At 42.3% G+C, this 19410-nt stretch overlaps 3 protein-coding genes across 3 annotated transcripts in view; 2 read left to right on the forward strand and 1 right to left on the reverse strand.

Moving 5' to 3' along the window:
- Positions 1-1660: 1660 nt before the first annotated feature.
- lft1 (lefty1) lies at positions 1661-3703 on the forward strand (the record flags this gene model as incomplete). Its single annotated transcript, XM_080048328.1, is given in 6 exon segments — positions 1661-1733; positions 1736-1788; positions 1791-2118; positions 2348-2591; positions 2786-3025; positions 3379-3703. Coding segments are annotated over 6 exon segments (1263 nt in total).
- A 2342-nt stretch (positions 3704-6045) lies between these two features.
- Positions 6046-16549, reverse strand: hnrnpub (heterogeneous nuclear ribonucleoprotein Ub). The gene is made up of 14 exons (XM_080048119.1): positions 15922-16549; positions 14434-14548; positions 12543-12622; positions 12232-12371; positions 11995-12094; positions 11197-11309; positions 10666-10929; positions 10430-10549; positions 10213-10341; positions 9934-10102; positions 9543-9824; positions 8887-9161; positions 8539-8682; positions 6046-8151 (listed from the first exon to the last, which is right to left on the reverse strand). Exons 1-14 carry the CDS (start codon positions 16400-16402, stop codon positions 8101-8103), a joined length of 2463 nt encoding a protein of 820 aa, XP_079904245.1. The 5' UTR covers positions 16403-16549; the 3' UTR covers positions 6046-8100.
- A 1431-nt stretch (positions 16550-17980) lies between these two features.
- The window catches only part of kif26bb (kinesin family member 26Bb), a gene marked incomplete at both ends in the record, with an annotated part of 40345 nt that continues 38915 nt past the window's right edge, over positions 17981-19410 (forward strand). Inside the window, 2 exons of the mRNA XM_080047489.1 lie at positions 17981-18040; positions 18273-18638. Coding sequence (XP_079903615.1) covers positions 17981-18040; positions 18273-18638 — 426 coding nt within the window. The remainder of the gene's footprint in view (positions 18041-18272; positions 18639-19410) is intronic.

Below are 19410 nucleotides of genomic sequence, written 5' to 3' on the forward strand. Positions count from 1 at the left end.
ATAAGGTTCGACCCCAAATGCAAAAGATCATAATTATCTAGTTATCATATGTCATATATCATATGATGTTATTAGCTAAGTCCATTCACACACGATAATCTTTGTACCCATGCAGTTGGATACACTCATAATAAACTTTTCACCCATGCAATTGGAAAGGGGTTTTAAATCCTTCTTCATTTGTCCCATAGTGTGAAACATCTCCGTACTGCATCCTGTGATGTGTCATACATGGACGGTGTCCTGTGGTATCAGGTCTACAACAGCGCTAATTAATAATTTGTCTTGTTTGTCAGCTGCAGCCCCTGGCCCGGAGTGAGTGGGTCTGGCAGTCATCTGTCATTTGCTCTTCCTGTGTGCCCCTTCAGTCTGTCTGACATCTCTAAGCAAACAGCGGCCAATACACAACCGCAGGCAGGGCCCTTGAGGGGCGGCCAGTGAGAGCAGCCCTCTTCTAATGTTTGTGTGACAAAAAAGGCAAGGCAAATCCTCGCAATGGAATCAGATAATCACCAACCTGTGAAGAGCCTGCCCCAATCCACATCCACGCCGGCCCCCACGGCCCCTGGATTAACTGTCTGTTTGGCTAATAATTGTAATCTGCCGGAGAGGGCCAAGAATGGGTGACAGGGCTCGGAATAAACATCTAATCCTCTGGTCCCCCCCCCCTCCTCCTCCCCATGGAACTCTGCACTGCTTCCTCCTCGACCCCATCGGGGTATATATTGTATAGCAAAAATGAACAGACCGGATGGGCTCCTGGATTTGTCAACCTTTCCAGGCCAGAAATAAGGCGGCTGTGTGACAGACTGTTGCCAGACAGCCCCGGTCTGACATCGTCCAGTGGAATGTACACGACAGAGTGCAGGGTGTGTGTGTGTGTGTGTGTAGACAAGGGTGCTATAGTGAGGAGGGGGCACTTGAGGTCCACAGGGTCAAGAGATGTCTGTCTGTCTGGGACGCATGTGTAGCAGCGGAGAACACACTTCAGGGTGGACCTGGGAGACAGGCTTTTTAATTGTGTAAAAAGTAATTGAGTGGCGAGACATAAAGAGAATGTGTTCCCAGTTAGAGAAACTGTAGAAAAATCATAAGTTACAACAGGGAAAACAATATTCAGATGCACTTTACAAAAACATAAAGAGTTTCAGCTCCCATTGCTAATGACTTCACTATGTATTAGATGTGTAGAGTATACATTTAATGTATTACTTGTTGTATCTTGTATTTTGTCTTCTCATTCAATGTTTTAAAATTAGGAATCTCACTGCCAAATAAATGTATGTGTAATGCGTTGTTGTTGTTATTGTTGTTTTTGTTTTGCCAATAGTCCAATGTAAGAGCATTTTACCCATCTTGATACCTACATAAACTGGTTTTCAAATATATAGAATAAATGTATAAAAACATAAAATACGCAAATAATTTGTAATTTAGTTTGTAACTTCATTTTGAACAATCAAGATTGAATTAAATTACATTGTTTTTCATTTACACCATAAACAGCATTTTCTTGGTCCCCATCAAATACAACACAAGCCACCAACATCAAGCATAGTTTTTAGTGGAACTATGGTGAAATTACACCTCCACAATACGAATGGCACTTGAGTCTAATTGTTGCTGTTTGAAGTATGGCCACTTAGATATCCTGTATAGGATGGGGCTGTATGGTCGCACCTTTGTTCTGATAAGGGGCCCTGCCCCCATTGACAAAGTGCGAACGACTGGGAGGGCCGCTACAATATAAGGGGCCAGAGGAGTGTCAGAGGCACACTGTCTATCACTGGATGACTTGTGCTACTGTGCTGCTGTTTTCCACCACACTGAAATTTTTATTTTTCACTACTATGGACAACTTTCGTGCTTGTGTTATTCTTTGCGCCGCTCTCTTCGGTTTCGCCAAGGCTTTTACGCATGAGGATATGAAGGACGCGCTGCTGCAGAAACTTGGACTGGACGAAGTACCTAAAATCCATAAGAGGGATTTGGAGAATCTGGTTATTCCGACGCATATCAAAAATAAGTACATGTCCATGCTGAAGATGCACCACAGCAGGAGACGCAGATCTCTGCCCAGCCTGGCTGGCATCCTCAGGGGAATCCCTGGAAATGCAGGTAAAGATCTTTCCAAAATTAAGAAAGCTAATATATAACTGTGCTATCTGTAGGAATGTATGTTAACATAGTTTTGACACAAGTATCAGTTAAAGTAAACAGTTATTTCCGTTGCGTAATTGTGACACTTGGTGCGCCTTACGCACCAAATTGCCATCGCCAAAAAAGTGATTTAAAGCTGCTTTAGAGAAACACTCGGCTAAATTGCGTTGCATTCTTTGTGTTTTAGATATTTCTGGGGAGTATGTGTATTCTGACACAACTCGGCAGCGCATAGTGTTCGACATGGAGGCGAGGATCCCGGATAACAGCGAGGTGACCATGGCGGAGCTCAAGCTTTACCAGCGGGCCTCTTTCCACAAACACGCAGGAGAGAGGAAGAGCCACCGGCCTGTTAACAACGCCCGGGTCAGCATCTACTGGGTGGAGGTGATGCCCAACGGATCCAACCGAACATCGCTGGTAGATTCACGGTAAGGGCTCATTTAACTCTGTCGAAGTGTTGGATAATAGATTACTCTGTAGAGTGATCAGGAGGCGACATCATCAAGGCCTCAGCTGGCTGTCTCAATTATGATAATAATTAATACGTTCCATTATTCTCCAGGACGTATCCGTTTCATCTACCTTGTAATTAATCGCCCCTTATCTCCTTTGCGTTTCACAGGTTGATCCCTATTCACGAGTCCGGCTGGAAGAGCTTTGATGTGACCCAGGCGGTGCACTATTGGTCCAAGAGCCAGCAGAAGACACCTATGCACCTGGAGGTGTGGATCGAGGGCGAGAGACCTGGCAGCTACGCGGCAGAGATGGCCAAGAGTGTGCGCTTTACCACCCAGGAGCAGACGGACAACACCTTGGGGAAGCCCGAGCTCATCCTCTACACACTCAACCTCGAAGAATACGGGTAAGGGCGCGAGCTTTTGATATACAGGATATTGTATCAGTGTTACAATTAGCCCATATTACCTTTCTCTCTCTTTCTTTTCTACCTGTCACCATTTGCATTCATCAGTAGATTAGTAGAAGGCCTAGTAGTAGTAGTTCTAGTATTGTCACACAGGGGCGTCAATTTACCCAGCCGCCAAGGACTGTCTGTCTGGCATTAAAAACCAACAATGGTGTACTCACTTTAAGTGTTTGTGATTAAGTACAAGGTTATTGCTTATAGTCAAAACTTTATAAGCCGTTTTAATAAGCTTTTTATTGATTTATTTTTTGATAAGCCTTATCTAACTTACTTAATTTTTTCTTCCTCAGTTCTCGTGGTGACTGTGACGTCAGCCAAAACAAAGACACCTGCTGCAGGGAGCAAAACTTCATCAACTTCCGCGCGCTCACCTGGACCCAGTACTGGATCATCGAGCCCGCGGGTTACCAAGCCTTCAGGTGCACCGGAGGCTGCAAGCAGCCCAAGCGCAACTTTGGCTACGGGGAGAGGCGGTGCACGGTGTCCGAGAGCGCACCGCTGCCCATCATGTACCTGGTTAAGAAGGGCGACTACACAGAGATAGAAGTGGCCGAATTCCCCAATATGATTGTAGAGAGGTGCGCGTGCACAATGGACAATGTATCCATAGTATAACGTCATGGGACACAAGCTATGGTAGTCCTATACTCACAGAGTGCTATAGGACTATTATAGTATTTTTTAGTTGGGGTGTTGATATATTTAAAGGTCTAGTACTTTCTATTTAAATGTACATTTATTTGGGAGTTTCACACACAACAGGCAGTCCCAGCTGCCGTTCAACTCCATCTCCTTCCACAAGCACTTTTATATATTTTGTATAAATTTTGATATCACCTTTTTTATATTCAAATTTGTTGTGAGCTGCTGTGTTGAATATGCAGCAATCATTCAAATTCTGTCAATTGTGTTATATTTTTCAAGCTGTATATAATATGGATGAGTTTATGTTTGGAAAAAAATAAAATATTTTAGTTTCACTATAAGAGCTTCCCCCTGGTCTTCCTCTGCCTCCCTGCATGCTCCCGAGCCGGGCTGTCTGGCCCCATTCACATTCATGATCACATTCACATGCAGTCACATACAGCTGCCTCCTCCTCTTTCACCTCCTTGTTTACACTTATAGGAAATCGTAGAGCAGGGCAAATCATTTGCCTAATGACTTATGTAACTTTTGTCACGCTGAGGGCACACTGGCGTTGACAAAGGCGGTCAGACCTACTTGTAATGCTTTATTTGCAGTGGGAAGGAGCAACATGGGCCACATACAGAGAAACATGGAGGCAATTCACATTAAGCTTCATGTGTTTACATCAGACTTAGACCGGGCCAAACATTGGTAATCAGGGCCAATACCTAATGCACTGTTTGCTGTCTGAGTGGGGGGTCTTGTGATTCACTAATATGCTGCTGATGGAGGTAAACACGCTGCCCTGTCGAGGACAAGCAGCTGTCTGTCTGGGAGGGAAGTGGATTCCCAATGTACACCTCCAGCAACACCAGGAGGCATGGGGACGGAGAACACACATGTGGTGCTCTGTTACTGTTTAAAAAGGAGTCAACTCCCTTTGAAAGCGTTCATATTTTTACATGTTTTTTACAACATTGAATCAAAGTAGTTCTAAATTTGGCTTTTTTTTAACACTGACCAGATCTCTATTAAGTCATCTAAATATAAAATACTTATAGATAAATACATGTTTGCAGAAGTATGCACCTCCTTTAGACATGGCTCATCAATGATGTTAATTAATGTGCAGCCAAATGTAATTAGTTCCATGGAAATCAACTGATGTATCTGCAGTTTAAGTACACCTGTATCTGAAGTATAAATATACTATCTGATATAGGTATCTGTAGTAAAGGTGGGCTGATTAAACAGTCGGCTGATTAAAGGAGACACAAAATCACTTTTTGTCAAAATCAGTAAATACTGTGTGAGCGCTGACAAAAAAGCTGGTGTTAATACACAGCCTAGGCTCTGTAAAAAAAACAATATCTAAACAAAGGGGACCCACTGTAGCTAGCAACATTCCCGTTCAAAGAGCCTTGGCTTTGACACTGGAATTATTTTGAGCACACAAACAGTATGGACGGATAGCCGGTCGTGAGGAGACATTCACTTTGACTAAAACATTTTTGGGTCACAAGCATTCACCTTTAATGGCATTGCAAGGATATCTAGCTTGGCCGATAACGGCTCACAAGGCTAATCAAAAAATAATAGTAGAAAATGTCTGCAGACACCCAAGCAGCCCTTTTCAACTCAAATACACATGGATACCACACCCACAAGATTCACTGATCACTGCACGAACACAAACTTTCTATCTTTAGTATGAATAAGCCTGTATATTTACATCTGTATCTGTGGTATAAATAAACATCTGTTATTATGCCTGTATCTCTTATCAGGCATGTAACCATGTTCATTACATGATCTTAGTTTAGTGAATGACACAGTAATCCATCAAACAGTTGATATATTTCAATAATGGCCAAAAATGAATATTAACACTAATCTACTTGATACATGCAAAGTATTTTGACATTAAAGGTGCACCATGTAACGTTGTGTGTCAGAGAAGCAAACATCATTTAAGGTATATTCTTATAACTGAATAAACAAACTTTCATCACAGGAACCTTGGATCCCTGGAACACTGTTTGAAAGCTACCATAAAGTTTGTTTTAATGTTGTTTAGAGCTGCAGGTCCCAGTTTTGATCACATACATATACTAGTCTTACGTTTTGGTTCCAGGTGCCTTAAAATAATTGTTTGGATGTATGAAACAATTCTTTAATACCAAGAAAACCATGTAGAGAAAATATGTTTCTCTTGAAACGGCATAGGGCACCCTTAATGAGTGGTCCAGAGTTGTGAGCCATTGAAAGCTGAAACATTCTGAAAAAGGGGAATTCTTTTACCAGGGCCTTGAACAAACCACAAAGTCACTGCATACCAGCTTCTATAACTTTAATAGAGTTGAGACAAATAAAAAAAGAAAAAATTCCACATTTTTAAACACAAATATCAAAAAACCTGTTGGATAGAAAAGACAACAAATCTGAGAAAGTCGCAAAGCTTTTGCATTGTTGGTTCTATCATTAAAAGACCTGATATACAACCTGCAACATAAAGCGATAAAAATATAGTGTCTGTTGTATTATAGATTATACTGTAAACTCAAAGCTTGCATTCTCCTAGATTTATGAATCCAGTACAATAAAATGGGAGGGCAAAAACTCTCCACACATTTAAATATAGTAGACAATTCATCACACAGCAGTACTTGGGGCAAACTAACACCTTCTTAGTCACAATACAGTTATTTTTCAAAGTCAAATTAATTAACATTCGTGCATGGTTGAGATTGTGATGATGTATTTACATATTTTTTTTTAAGATCAACGTGGGCAGGTAACATTGAAAACAATGGACACACACATAACTGTATTTTGTCTGATCTACTGTGATGGTTCATTTTCCAGCTCTGGTGTTGGTTTGTTGAAACACAGGCTGGGTGTCCTCTGCCAGCATAATGTGGTGGGACACATTATTGATGAGCAGTTGTATGGGGGAGCTGCCATTATTGCCGGGCCACAGTCACCAACTTGCTGCCTTTTGAGTTGATAAAAAGGTAATCTGCTTCTTTTTTTTTGCAGTCTGAGGTCGTCTGTGGGAACGGTTGGCGACGTTTATAGTGAATGTGCAGCGACACTGTGTAGCCCTCTAGGATTGCTGGTGAAAATAAGTAACCCTGCCTGCTTTCAATCACATTTGTGCTGAACTAGCATCAGACATTTAAATAGTGGTGTTCATATAAATTAAAAATACTAGTATGGTTGTTTTTATGTTGAGTTGGACTGATCAGTGCTAGCCATTTTTCAGAAGTCTACAGCACTAAAAGGAACACCTACACATTCAATCTAGGGGCCGTGCTTCCTCCTGGGAATCAACCATAGTATGCCCTAATTTTAAGAATATATATTAAAAAGGATTTAAAAACAAATTACCAAAAAAGACATGATGCAATACTAAAAATGGCTTATTTATATCCTCAAAAACGGCTTAGCCAAAATACTTTCTCAAAGCAATGTACATTAGAATAGCTAAAAGGTCTAAAGACATATCAAAGCTTGAAGGAAATACTCAACTAATGAGGTGTAAACTGAGGCTTGTAGTCGGGCTGATGTCATCAGTTTGAAGTAGCAAACGAGGACAATGCCCATTCAAAGGTCTTTTACACACCTTTGAACTGAATCAAAAGTCATAAGCCAGGAAGAATTTAAAAAAGCCAAAGAGTTGTTTATTGTAATTCTATGGAGTTTAGGTTACAGGTTTGGATGCTGGGAACAAAAGACAAAAACTTGTTGTAATTCATTTGTTGCTTCAGTTCAACTGTTTGACAGTGGACTATATTGACATGTACAGTCTAACATAGAATCACCTACCATGCTTGTTGCTAATAAGCCAAAGTTCCTTTCAATCATTACCATTTCATAAACTTTGCATACAAACTAGGCAAAAAAAAAGCAAAAAAAAAAAAACTATTTACAATTTGCAGTAAAAAAAGCAAAACAAAAATCACAGCACAGATAAAATGCACAACCCTGAAAAAAAATCTGTAACATCTGCTGGGCAGGCAGAATGTTCCTGGTTCCTGATATTACAAACATGAGATTATTTTAAAAGTACATCATTTAAAAATGGTGAAAAAAAAAGAAATGTACAAACAAAAACGAAACAGTTTGAATGAGACTGAACCCACATCATAGATGTGTATGGATATATAAAGCTTCAAATACACTCAGGTTGCCTGGTCTCCCCCTCTGATGTGGAATGTTGTTGCTCCATATTAATTTAGTCCTAATTTGTCAGTTGGGGGGGGGTTTCAGATGATTAAAAGTAGGTTCTAGGGAAACTAAAAACCAAAAAGCGGGGTGGAGAAAGTTCCGTGGCTAGGAGGGGGTCTCAGTGTCGGCCGCCGGTCCGTTAGAACAAGAGTCTTTAGTAATATCCAGGCTGATACTGCTGGCTCCAGGGCTTCTGGTTCCAGAACTGCACGGGACACAAGAGACGTTTAGTTTGCTTTTACACCATCTAAATTCAAGGTAGTTTGTACTCATTTCAGTACACAGTCATCGAAAAAGAAAAAAAGAAAACTAATTCATGTTCCATAGTGCAATTAGGCGACAATTCATTGTTGGTGCATTTTCAGGGGCTTCAACTTCTGAGATTAGGAGCGTAAAAATGTTACTCGCCGGGTCATAATGCGACATGCTTTTCATATTTTGACAAATAAATAAACCCACAGGGCTAATTCCCTTTACATCTAGACTACATTTAAACATGCAGTGGGCTATACATTTACTCAAATTTACAAGAATGATTTAGGCTTCATGCTGTCTGTAGCACACTAGACTTCATAGACAAAAAGATACTGACCCCTTGCTGCCAGCTCTGGTTGAAGGCTTGGGCCTTGTCCATGCCGTTCCTGTTGCCATAGTTTCCAGTGTTCCTGTTGTTGCCACCAAAGTTTCCACCATTCTTGTTGGCAAAGTTGCCACGGTTACCGCCTCTCTGATGGAACTGCAGCAGGAGAGAGGCAGTAAAATGATGAATACTAATTGACCCAGAAACTAGAATATACATCATCCAATTGACTATTCCAAAAAGCAAAAAGTGTATCCGTTTCTACAACAGACATTAACATTAAGTGTTCAGTGCTACCGATATTCTGCAAGCTTTTGCAAACAGGACATCAGGATGTACAAGTTCCACATTGAGACCCACCTGTCCGGGATGTCCCCGGTTTCCACCACGATTCATTTGGTTTCCTCCACCTCCTCTGTTCATGTTCCCTCCCCTGTGCATAGGGCCGCCTCTGTTCATGGGTGCCCCTCTGGGTCCCATGTTCCCCCTCATTGGTCCGCCCCTGGGGGATCCGCCCAGGCTGGGGAGGGGACCACCGCGGTTGAAGTTTCCACGGTTGGGGAACCCGCCTCTGTAGGCCGGGGGAGGCAGGAAGCCGCGGGGTGGACGGCTGAAGCCGCCACGAGGACCAGGAGCTGCAGAGCAACAGTACAAGTTAGGAAGATTTTCAGCCAGTTCAATATGGTCTACACCAGTGCTTCTCAATAATGTTTCAATAATGTACCCCCTTTGAAATAGTTTTCAGCCAAGTACACCTTGACCGAAATGTTTTAAATAAAAAGCCTTTATAAATAATTACAATACAGTAAAGTGCCACCAATGTCTAATTTACTAAATATTGTAACTGCAAAACATTAACAATAATACATGCATTGTACATAGTGGCCCTTTTCAGTATGATTATTTTAACATATTTCTTTATTAAACCAAAAAAAACAATGCATGCCCCCATTTGAGAATCAATGAGTCACAAAATGTTCTAATAAAATGGCTTTAACTACAATATTCAGTCCTACCTCCTCTGAAGTTGCCTCTGATCTGGAAGCCTCCACGGTTACCGCCCCTTGGTCCGGGCCCACTGCCCCGGCCAAACTGCTTGTTCCCTCCACGGCCGCCACCACGCAGGCCACCGCCTCGTTTGGGTGTTGTGCTTCCCTGGTTGGGTTTCTTCTCAGCCGGCAGGGCCGTCTTGCTTTCCTCTTTGTACTGTTCCAGCAGCTTGGCAGCCTCCTCCTTCTGCAGCTCAGCGAAGATGACCTCATTGAAGCTTTCTCCCGCCTCAGGCAGAGAGTAGAAGCCTGGAATGAAAAAACAACAATTTAGAAAAAAAAAATCTGACAAAGTCACCCAATAGATGTTTGACCTCTACATGTGTACTTTATGGTCAAAGTATATATATTTTTTTACTTTTCATTTTGAAGACGGCGTGCTCTGGCACTTCTTTGCCATCACTCTCGACCTTCTGCTGGACTCTCTGCTTGAAGTCTTCATCAGAGGGGCAGACAACCACGGCTTTGCGCTGGAAACCAGCAAACAAGCACATCTTCCTCTTCTGGCCCGGGGCAGACAGGTTAGTCTGAGGAACAGAGGGGAAAGAGTCAATTATGCTGCGATTTGATACGTCTGATTGTGTAGTCATATATCTATATACTATTGGCAAATTCTGTGATCAGTTTCAGCACGTACATGATCCAGGATGTAGTTTCTCTTCTTGCGGGCAGCAATCTCAATAAACTTTCCCAAGAAAAGTGGTGCTCGCTGGGAAATGGCGCTGAGTTTTGTGATGTCCTTTGACTGGCGTTTCAGGCTGTTGAGCTGGTTAAATGACAGGATAATACACATTAACAAACACGTACATGGTAGGACAGACACTGTAGGACCATTCAGCTGTAGCAGTACCGACCATCATCTTGTCCACAATGGTGTCACTGCCAAGGATGTAGTATTTCCCAGGGTTCTCCTGGACATGGTTCTTCACCCATGTGGTCTTCCCTGAGCCTGGCAGGCCGACCATCACTATGATCTACATAGGAGACATGAAAATGCATTATCAATACTTTAAAATTACACAAGTCTGTCAGTGTTTAGTTAATTAAAGAAAATCCCCACGAAAGACTAGAAGAGTATCTACACACTTACCTCGCAGTCAGCCTTTTTCTGTGGTCCCACGAGCCCTCGGACTCGATCGCTCACAGGGATCTGCTGCATGAAAGGGTAGCCCTCTGGCTGGGGGAAGTATGGAGTCTCCATCTGGCCAAAGTTGAACTCCACAGCGCAATTGTGGCAAATGACGTGGGGGAAGAGGGCCTGGTCATTCAGGCTGTCCTTGCTGACCTGGAAAGCAACAGCCGGCTCCCCGCCATTCTTGGCGAAGGACATCACCACCTCCTCACCTTCAAAGTCCTAAACGAAGAAACGAAGGTGAAACATTGTTTATTGTGGTGTAAAATGTAATGCAAGGAATAAAAAGGAATGCCCAATAATTTAAAAAAAGCTGGTAGTTCACAAATATGTAAAAAATAATAATCTGAATATATATACTCTAATGAGATACATTATGCTGCCATCGCTGTGTGCATCTTTGAGACGTTTCAATACTAACCCAATTTTAGCTTGGTTGTCAATTACTTAAATTAACAACAACAACAACAACAAGCATGCATGTCTTACAATGAGGCAGCAGATGACATCATTCTCCTCATAGGTTTCTCCAAAGTCCTCTGTCACACAGTTTGTGGTCTTCTTGCCTTTCCCAGAGTATGCATACGAATGCTCCTCCTCACCTAAACATTAAATGGGAGAATATATAAATGTCAACATTTGAGACAGCTAGCAGATGGATTATTTCTATAGTAATATGACATTTCAGTCAGAGGGACTGAGTACTGGGATGTGAATCATCTCTGTTGGCAAAAGGCCAGCCACCATTACCAAGATGCAGCCAGAGCTGGGGCCATTTTACATTAACATGTCATGTTGCTTAAGAACCACTAGAGGGACCTCTTAGGACACTGCCTTTTATAGAGGATCACAGCAGGCTTACTTATGTTGGCAGACATTCATGCCATAACATGAACCCTGTCCTGCTTGTTTTGATCTAATACACGGTTCGCTTACTTGAAGTCATCCAGTTAATGCAACTGAAAATTATGCACATTTTGAACCCAACAATATTCTGCATGAATTAATCATTGCAAATAGCTGCGTTGGTTTGGTCACCATTTTGTGCGTCAAAGAGAGGTCATGATAGTGACAGTGTTGTGAAAAGTGAACGTATGATCAGATGAGACCAACAAAAAAAGGAAAGTATTCTGGCAATGAATGGAGCAAACATTGTCATCGGTAAACAGAAAGTTAGAGCTGGACCCAACATTTCATTCCACAGATACCAAATGTCTGGATGACACATTATAAAATAGTAAAATATATAGAAATCTGTAGAGCTGAAGCATAAATAAAGACACTGACCAAGGAGAAGGGTGCCAGTAGACAAGGACCAGCCGATCTGCACGTCATGAATCTCCATGTTCTTGCTGGAAATGTGCTTCACAGGAATTTTCTCTGTAATCTGTTGACATGAAGCAAAACACACAACATTTATCAGTGGTCATTTCCACCAGTTTAATGTGTGCAGAATGCAGTTTCTGTACAGCATGAAAATGTCAATTATTTTAAGGAAACAATTCATGGGCATCATTGCTGTACCTTCATCTCAAAGCAGGCTTTGCCTTTGTTCACACCGTAGCTACCCTTGCCTCCGGACCAGAGGTAGGCAAAACTCTCCATTGTGAGGGATGAGGCGCTGTAACGGTCCCGTGACACCTTGAAGTGCAGGTCGCAGTTGTCTAGAACACAACAAATAAAAAACACACTTCTTAATATCGGTATAGAGATAAAACATGATTTGAATGTTCTAGGTGTTTGTCATTTAATAAAAAATAAAAATAAATCTTGAAATAGCAACAACTTGACTTAAATTATTTAATGTAGTCATGTGTCCCATTAAGATCACTTACAGTTATCCAGGCAGACTTTTGTGTCATCAAACTCCTCATCTTCTTCCTCCAGAGGTGGCTGAGGAGACTTAAATGAGGCCCTGAAAAGAGATACCAACCAGTAAGTTTGAGGATTCACGTTGATTTAACTGCATGGAACATATAGATGCCTTGGGTACCACTTGCTGAAAAATATTTGGGGAGAAAAGGTGAAAAAACAGACTAGGGGAAAATAATAAAAAATATATACAGTAATTGGTCAAGCGAGCCTCGAAACTTTTGGGATAGTGAGCTGTAGTGTGGGCCTTGTCAGACAACACTTACCTTGCAGTATCCAGCGAAATCTAAAACGTGAGAGATAGAGAAAGAGAGCACCTCCGCTAGCCTTTAAATAAGAGGTGATCCATTGGTATAATTGATAGCTTTCAGATCAATGTGTTTATGATCTCCAGGACTGCTGTGGGGTCAGTCAAAGCAGTGGTGGGCAGTTATATTTGACGTCCAATGTTTGGAATTCTAGATAAGGTCATGACTCACGTACACTGTTCTGTGTAACAATCCAGTACAAGTTGTCACCATGCTTAGCGCTTAACTGCTGGAAAAGAGCAATAACAGTGTACTGAGGGCTACAACAACTTACCAACTCTGTAGCTTGAGATGAGTTGAAGAACTAGGTAAAATGTTGTAAAGGTTAATATTGCATTGTTCCAAACGAAGCAATGATACAAGTTCAGTGGGGTAGAATAATTATGAAGAAACCGAGTTGAGGTTCATCATTTGCAGGCCCTCCAGAGACATTGTCATCGTATTTGTCCTCAAACAGCCTAGAGTGCTGTACAAATGGCTGCTGTGGGGAGATTTAAGTGGGCTCTGGAAAACACATTGACTTGGGGCACTTGGGTGAAATGCTGCTTTACAGGCCTGTGGCTGCCAAAGGGCCATTTAATTCACAACGGGTCGATTGAAGCTTAACAAAATGGTTGGGGGAAAATATCAAATATGTGTGAAACTAAGGAAAAACTGGACTGAGGGAGAAATATTAAAAAACTATTGTGGTCCAACAACTTGGTACTAAAAAATAAAATTGGCCAAATTAAAAAAGCGATTTTCTGACAGTTAATCCTTACAGTGAGTCAATAGCGCAATGAAAACAAAACACTGACCAAGAAATAGTTACATGTACGCACACACACAAACACCCATGCATGATGTCATCTGTGCAGGGGTAGAAAAGAGCCATTCAAAAACACACACACACACCTGCACTCATACCATGATAACAAACATACAAGACATGATAGATGGGACAGAAATAGCATTTTGACATCATACAACCAAATAAAACGAAAAAAAAGAGGCCATAACGAGGCAAAACGATGGACGGTCAATAGCGAGCTCCTCCGAGGACATTCCAAACTCTTTTGGGAGTTTTGCTACATCCTTGTGCGCTACCCTGCAGCAGTGGACCCCTCCTCCCACGCCTCAGCTATTCTTCCCAACCCACCCGCCATTTAAAAGTGCACATCTGCTACTTTCCTCTGGGGTTGTTCTCTTAGAGCAGCTTGATTCACCTTTAGGACACAATGGGCTTTCCAACACAATAAGTGGCATGAGGAACAGATGTGAAATTTCATTGAGATTTGATAGATGCACTTCTGCTACAGAATGCAGTCCATTTAAGACACAAATGTGAGTGGGCACTGTAAAAGATAAATGGTAAGGCTCTTTAAGGTAGACAGGGATGACCGTCAAAACATGTGTAAAAAGTAAGGTCATATAGTATAATACTTGAAAATGAGGAGATTTCCTCTTGCTAGTTATGTGCATTGGCACTTAAAGCCAATACAGTTCAACAAAGCTATGGATGGCGCTTCAGGGATGCTGAAGGCCATTTTTGCTGTCCCATCCTTACCAGCTGTATTTGTTCTCTTCAATAAATTCAAAGTAGCCCCTTCCATGTTCCTCCCGGCGTCTCTTAACACCCTTCTTATTCTTCTGATCAGCATTCGTGTCTTTGTCCGCATCCCCTTTGAAAATAGAACAAAGATATAGAATGAGGTGCTCCTTTTTATGTGGGAGGTCGGACTGGCAGTGGGGTTCTGGCCCACAAAGCCCGTTCATTAGTTACATTGTGTCGACCATAATCATCAATATTAAAAAAAGAGGTAACACCTCAAGATTACACTTAAAAACAGTCATACTCTATAAAATTGTAACAGCCCTAATGACCAGTTAGAAATTACAATGTAAACTGGTCCTAATAAACATTCTGAACAGTGTTTGCTGGGGGAGGAAAAACAAGTCTCTGCAAAGTAAAAGGGACATTAACCCTTCAATAAAAAAAGGGCTTAGAAGAATAAACTGTTTAAAATAAAACTCTAGATCTGTTGGATTAAGAGGAGACTATTGTGGTATGGGACAATTGCATCATGCAAGTAAATGGGTTGCCCCCTTCCCCCTAGCTTACCCTGCATGACCTAGGTGTCTACACATTGTAAAGCGACATTTTCTACGTTCATACCAACAACATGACTTTTTCTATTCAAACCAAGTGCTAAACAAGCAGTTCACAGCTGCTCCGTCTTCCGCACAGCTTCGGATCAACTAGTTCAGGGGTTCCCGGGCCCTTTTGAATAAAAATACACTTCGGCGTATTCGCAGTTAACGCATGCGTAGTCATTTACAGCCTGGTCATTACAACGAAAATCGAGATTTGAGTTAAATGTGGATTTCTTTTGGAATCACCCAAACGTGATTTGAGCTCTGACAGGAGGAAATACGCCCTATACTCGCCGCAGTTATCACACCTTTAACATTCCAAAACACAGTATGCCATTTAAACGGCGAAAAAGTGATTTCCGACACCCCTTTCGTTGTCAATTAAACGTGGGAACCACCGAACTAGCTAACCGGCTAAGCATTGCACCACAGACAAAGAAAAACACGCTAGCTGGCAGCTAACACGCTAACCAATCGAAACAAATAGCCAAGTTAAGCTACATTAACGTTATTTTTCTCACTTCCTTCGCTTGAATATAATAACTAACAGTTCAATTATAAAGGAATAATGATTGAGTAAACGTTTATGTAATGGACATAATGCTTGGCGTAAGAATATGATTCGCTCACCAAGGTGGTGACCGATGCTAACGTTAAATTAGCTAGCCAGCTACCTCGGTTGTGGCTAACGCTCGATAGGCTAGTGTAGGGAGGTCACGCTGTCTAGCTCAACATGGACGCCCTATTGTATGGTTACGCATTCAAATCTAGTCATTCCAAGTAAACCCCCACCCTCCCGCGGTAGCACTGGCGCTAGAGCAAAAAAAAAAAAAAAAGCCCGACACCCAGCCACAGTTCATCCAGCACGGGCACATTTTCATAACCACTCCGGTCGACTCACCCTCAGCAGCCTGGTCCCCGGGCTCACCATCACCGTCCTCTGTGTTGATTTTGTCCATGTCGTCCACGTCTCCCTTGAGCATGGGGTCCATCTCGTCGTCCTCGTCCTCTTCCCCCTCGCCCATCTCCTCGTCCTCGGCAGGCCCGTTGCCATCGCCGTTGCCATCCCCACCATTTTCCGGCTCGTCACCCTCCTCTTCTTCTTCTTCTTCCTCCTCTTCTTCGTTGGCCTCCATGCTCTCTTCTACCGGGCCCTCGCCTTCTTCTTCTTCGCCCATATCATCCTGCTCAGCGGCCTGGTCACCGTCAGCCCCCGCGGTGTCTTGGTCCAGCACCCCGTCTCCGGCGAGGGCCTCCTCGTCTAGCGCGACCTGCAGCCGGTCCATGAGCTCGGCCTTCAGCCCCTTGTCCGAAAGATTACGCTTCTTCAGCTCGTCCTTCAGCTCGTTTACTTTCAGCTTTTTCACGTTCATTGAGCTCATTGCGACGGTTTGACAGAAAGAAACGTATTAAATCAAATTCACAAATAAAACGATTAATAAATAACTGGACGCCCTTTTGTTAACGGTTGTAGCTCAAAACTGCGCCAAATGGCACCCTCGCTGTCCAAGCAATCTTCCACCGGCAAAGAGCGGATCTGCGGTGTGGGGGAGGATGACGTGACGTCCCCTACCGTAATTACCATGAGAGACGCGCAGCTTGGTTATATTGCCTGCGCGCAGACCATCTGTCCCTGCAGTAATCTCCCATAGGCTACCATCCCGTACAGAGCGTTGTTGAGGGAAAATGTGGGCTAAATTGGAGATTAAATGTTTTCTCCAATATCACTCAGGATATTGTGAGGCTTATATTTATTTTCCTAAATAAGTAGCCTAAACAGACATATCCTTTTGCATTTTAGAAGGGAACTAAAAACAGCTCCGTGCTTTTAGCAAGACTATTGTAGCCTACAATATTAATTAGCACAGATAATGCAGAAAAGGTGATCCTGGGGGTGTGGGTGTGGGTTATGTAGCCTAAAATATATTTTGTTGGCCTAAACCATGGACATATAAAGAAAGGCCTAAACACTGTCACAAACATTGCCAAGTGTAGGCTTTTCCAATAAAGAATACAATAGTCTAATATTTGGTTTTAATTAATTTTAAGTAAAGAACGCTCACTTCAATAGGCCGTGGTTTTTCTTAATTTATTCTTTATTTGCTCATGATGACATTCCGTGTTCAGGTCCTGGTTAGGCTATATGGTCTGCAAGCTCCTAAAACAACAGTTGCGTTATGTTTCCTGTGGCTGAGAAGGAGAACAAAACCCTCACGATATCAGACTGAGAATGTGATCCATAATGGACCAAAAGCAACCCTGTAATTTTTATTCTTTCTCTACCCTTGCGTTAGCCTATTATTCCACTATGGCTATAGTGCATGTGTATAATGTCTAAAATGCCCCTGTGCTGCCTAGTTTGAAAGTGTAGAGACACTCATTCATGGAAATTCAAGAAAATCAACAACTACATCCCCAGAGGTCAAATGTAAAGGCTATGACATCATAATATTAAATGTGCTACAGTTCTTCTTTTAGCCTAGGCAGCTTTATCCCTTTATTTTTTTTACAAGACGGCACACAGGCTATGGGTCTACCATTAAACACAAGGGGCTGTTGTTCAGAAAATAGATTGCTCAGTAATTATATTGTGAAAATAAAGAAGTTCATAAACAAACTGTGCAGCAGACTAGGCTATTCCCTTTAGCCTGTGCGTTTTCTCATCACGTGCTCCTCTGCTGCCTCCCTGTGGAGGTTAGGGGAAGTAGCCGAGTGAATTCATGAAGAGTTCTCCGGAGCGCTCACACCACTTCTTCTCCACTGTGCCAAAGCCATCGTCGGTTCAGCTCTGAGACAGCAGTGTCTCTATTAACAGCCTCTTAGTTTGGTCATCATTTCCAGATGAGCCTATACCATGAGTGAAATATTTTTGCTGTGTTTCCACGGCGCGTTGGCAAAATTGAATCAAAGTGCAGCAGCCTGCCTTTGTTCGGACATCTTTTAAATATTAACAAGTTGTCATGTCATCTCTGACTGGAAGAGGAGAGAGATTTCCTGCCTCGGTCAGAGGAGCACACTGGGTAAGTCCTATTTGTTGCTTCTTAACAGAATGTTTTACTAGGCTATTGGTTAAACGTTGAATTGTCTTTATAAAGTTGTGTTAGAACAATAATATTGTTTCACTGCTTGAAAAACATTTGGGTGTGGTTACAGTTGTCCACGTCGATTGACATGTAATTGCCCACTGCCAAAGCCCACATAGACAACATCCTTTATCGTCATTTAAATCAAGTCAAATCCTTTATTTCTCAGAGCTCAGAAGTGCAGCATCACTTTGAGCCAGCCGGCTTTTCTGCAAGTATCAAGGGCACAGAGCTCCAGCCCAAGGAGCGACCCACTCCCGAAGGCGCCGGAGGGACCAGAGGCGACCCACAGCGGAATATGTGCCAGAGAGCAGACGCTGTCCCCCCGTCTTACAAGTCCCTCCCTGGGACGGTAGGGGACCGCATCAGGAGTACTATGTCCTCCGCTATGTGCAGGGGAACCATGTCTGCGCGTAGTACTGGCTTCGGGAGGTCTGACGGGAAAGTTGCGTGTTGTGAGAAGTGCTCCGCGACCCTCGTTGGTCTCAAGAAACAAGCTCTGAGCCTGGCTGTTCACCACCACTTCTCCTGCAAGGTCAGTAACTAACCACGGTTACTCTGATGATGGAACGGGTCAGGGGGTGCAGTAGTGGACCACAAATGCACTTTAGATCTGGCTGCTCGCTTATGAGGAAAATCTAGTTGTTATAAATGGTGTTCGGGGTCAAATGTCTGCATAGAGAAACATACGGTCTGATTCAACACATCTCAGGACCTTTCATCAGGTGGGGGTGCATGGGTAATAGACAGATAATGTAAATATATCATGATACCATTGGATATTCTTTGTGCAACTACACTTGTGATGGATTAATTAGGTAGAATGAATTGACCATCATTTCTACAAATATGAAGTGGTATAGGCTTATAACATCACACAAAATAACAAAATGCACTGGTTCAAGCATCTTAATTGTGAATATTTGCGTTTTTTCTTAGTGATAGTGATAATTCTGTTTAATAGTAAATTGTAAATATATGTATTCTTTAAAGGCTTGATGTTTGACTGATTATTAAAAAATAAAAATAAAATAATAATGATAATAATCCTTAGTCGTAGCCTTAATATAATCACACAAGACTATCAAAAAAAAGAAAGAAGTAAAACTGCTACATTTTACTCATTTACTCACAAGTTTTGCATGTTTAAGTCAATTAAAAAAGTGTCTTAATGATAATGTGGGCACGTCTGTCTTCACAGTGCTGCCTGTGGGAGGTGCACACACCGTCCATCTGCACATTTGTCACCACTAACATCCATCAACAACACTCTCTCCGCTCCACAAAGTAAACCAGTGCCACTTCTG

The sequence above is a fragment of the Ammodytes marinus genome, assembly GCF_949987685.1.
Source record: "Ammodytes marinus genome assembly, chromosome: 19".
Lineage (NCBI taxonomy): Eukaryota > Metazoa > Chordata > Actinopteri > Uranoscopiformes > Ammodytidae > Ammodytes > Ammodytes marinus.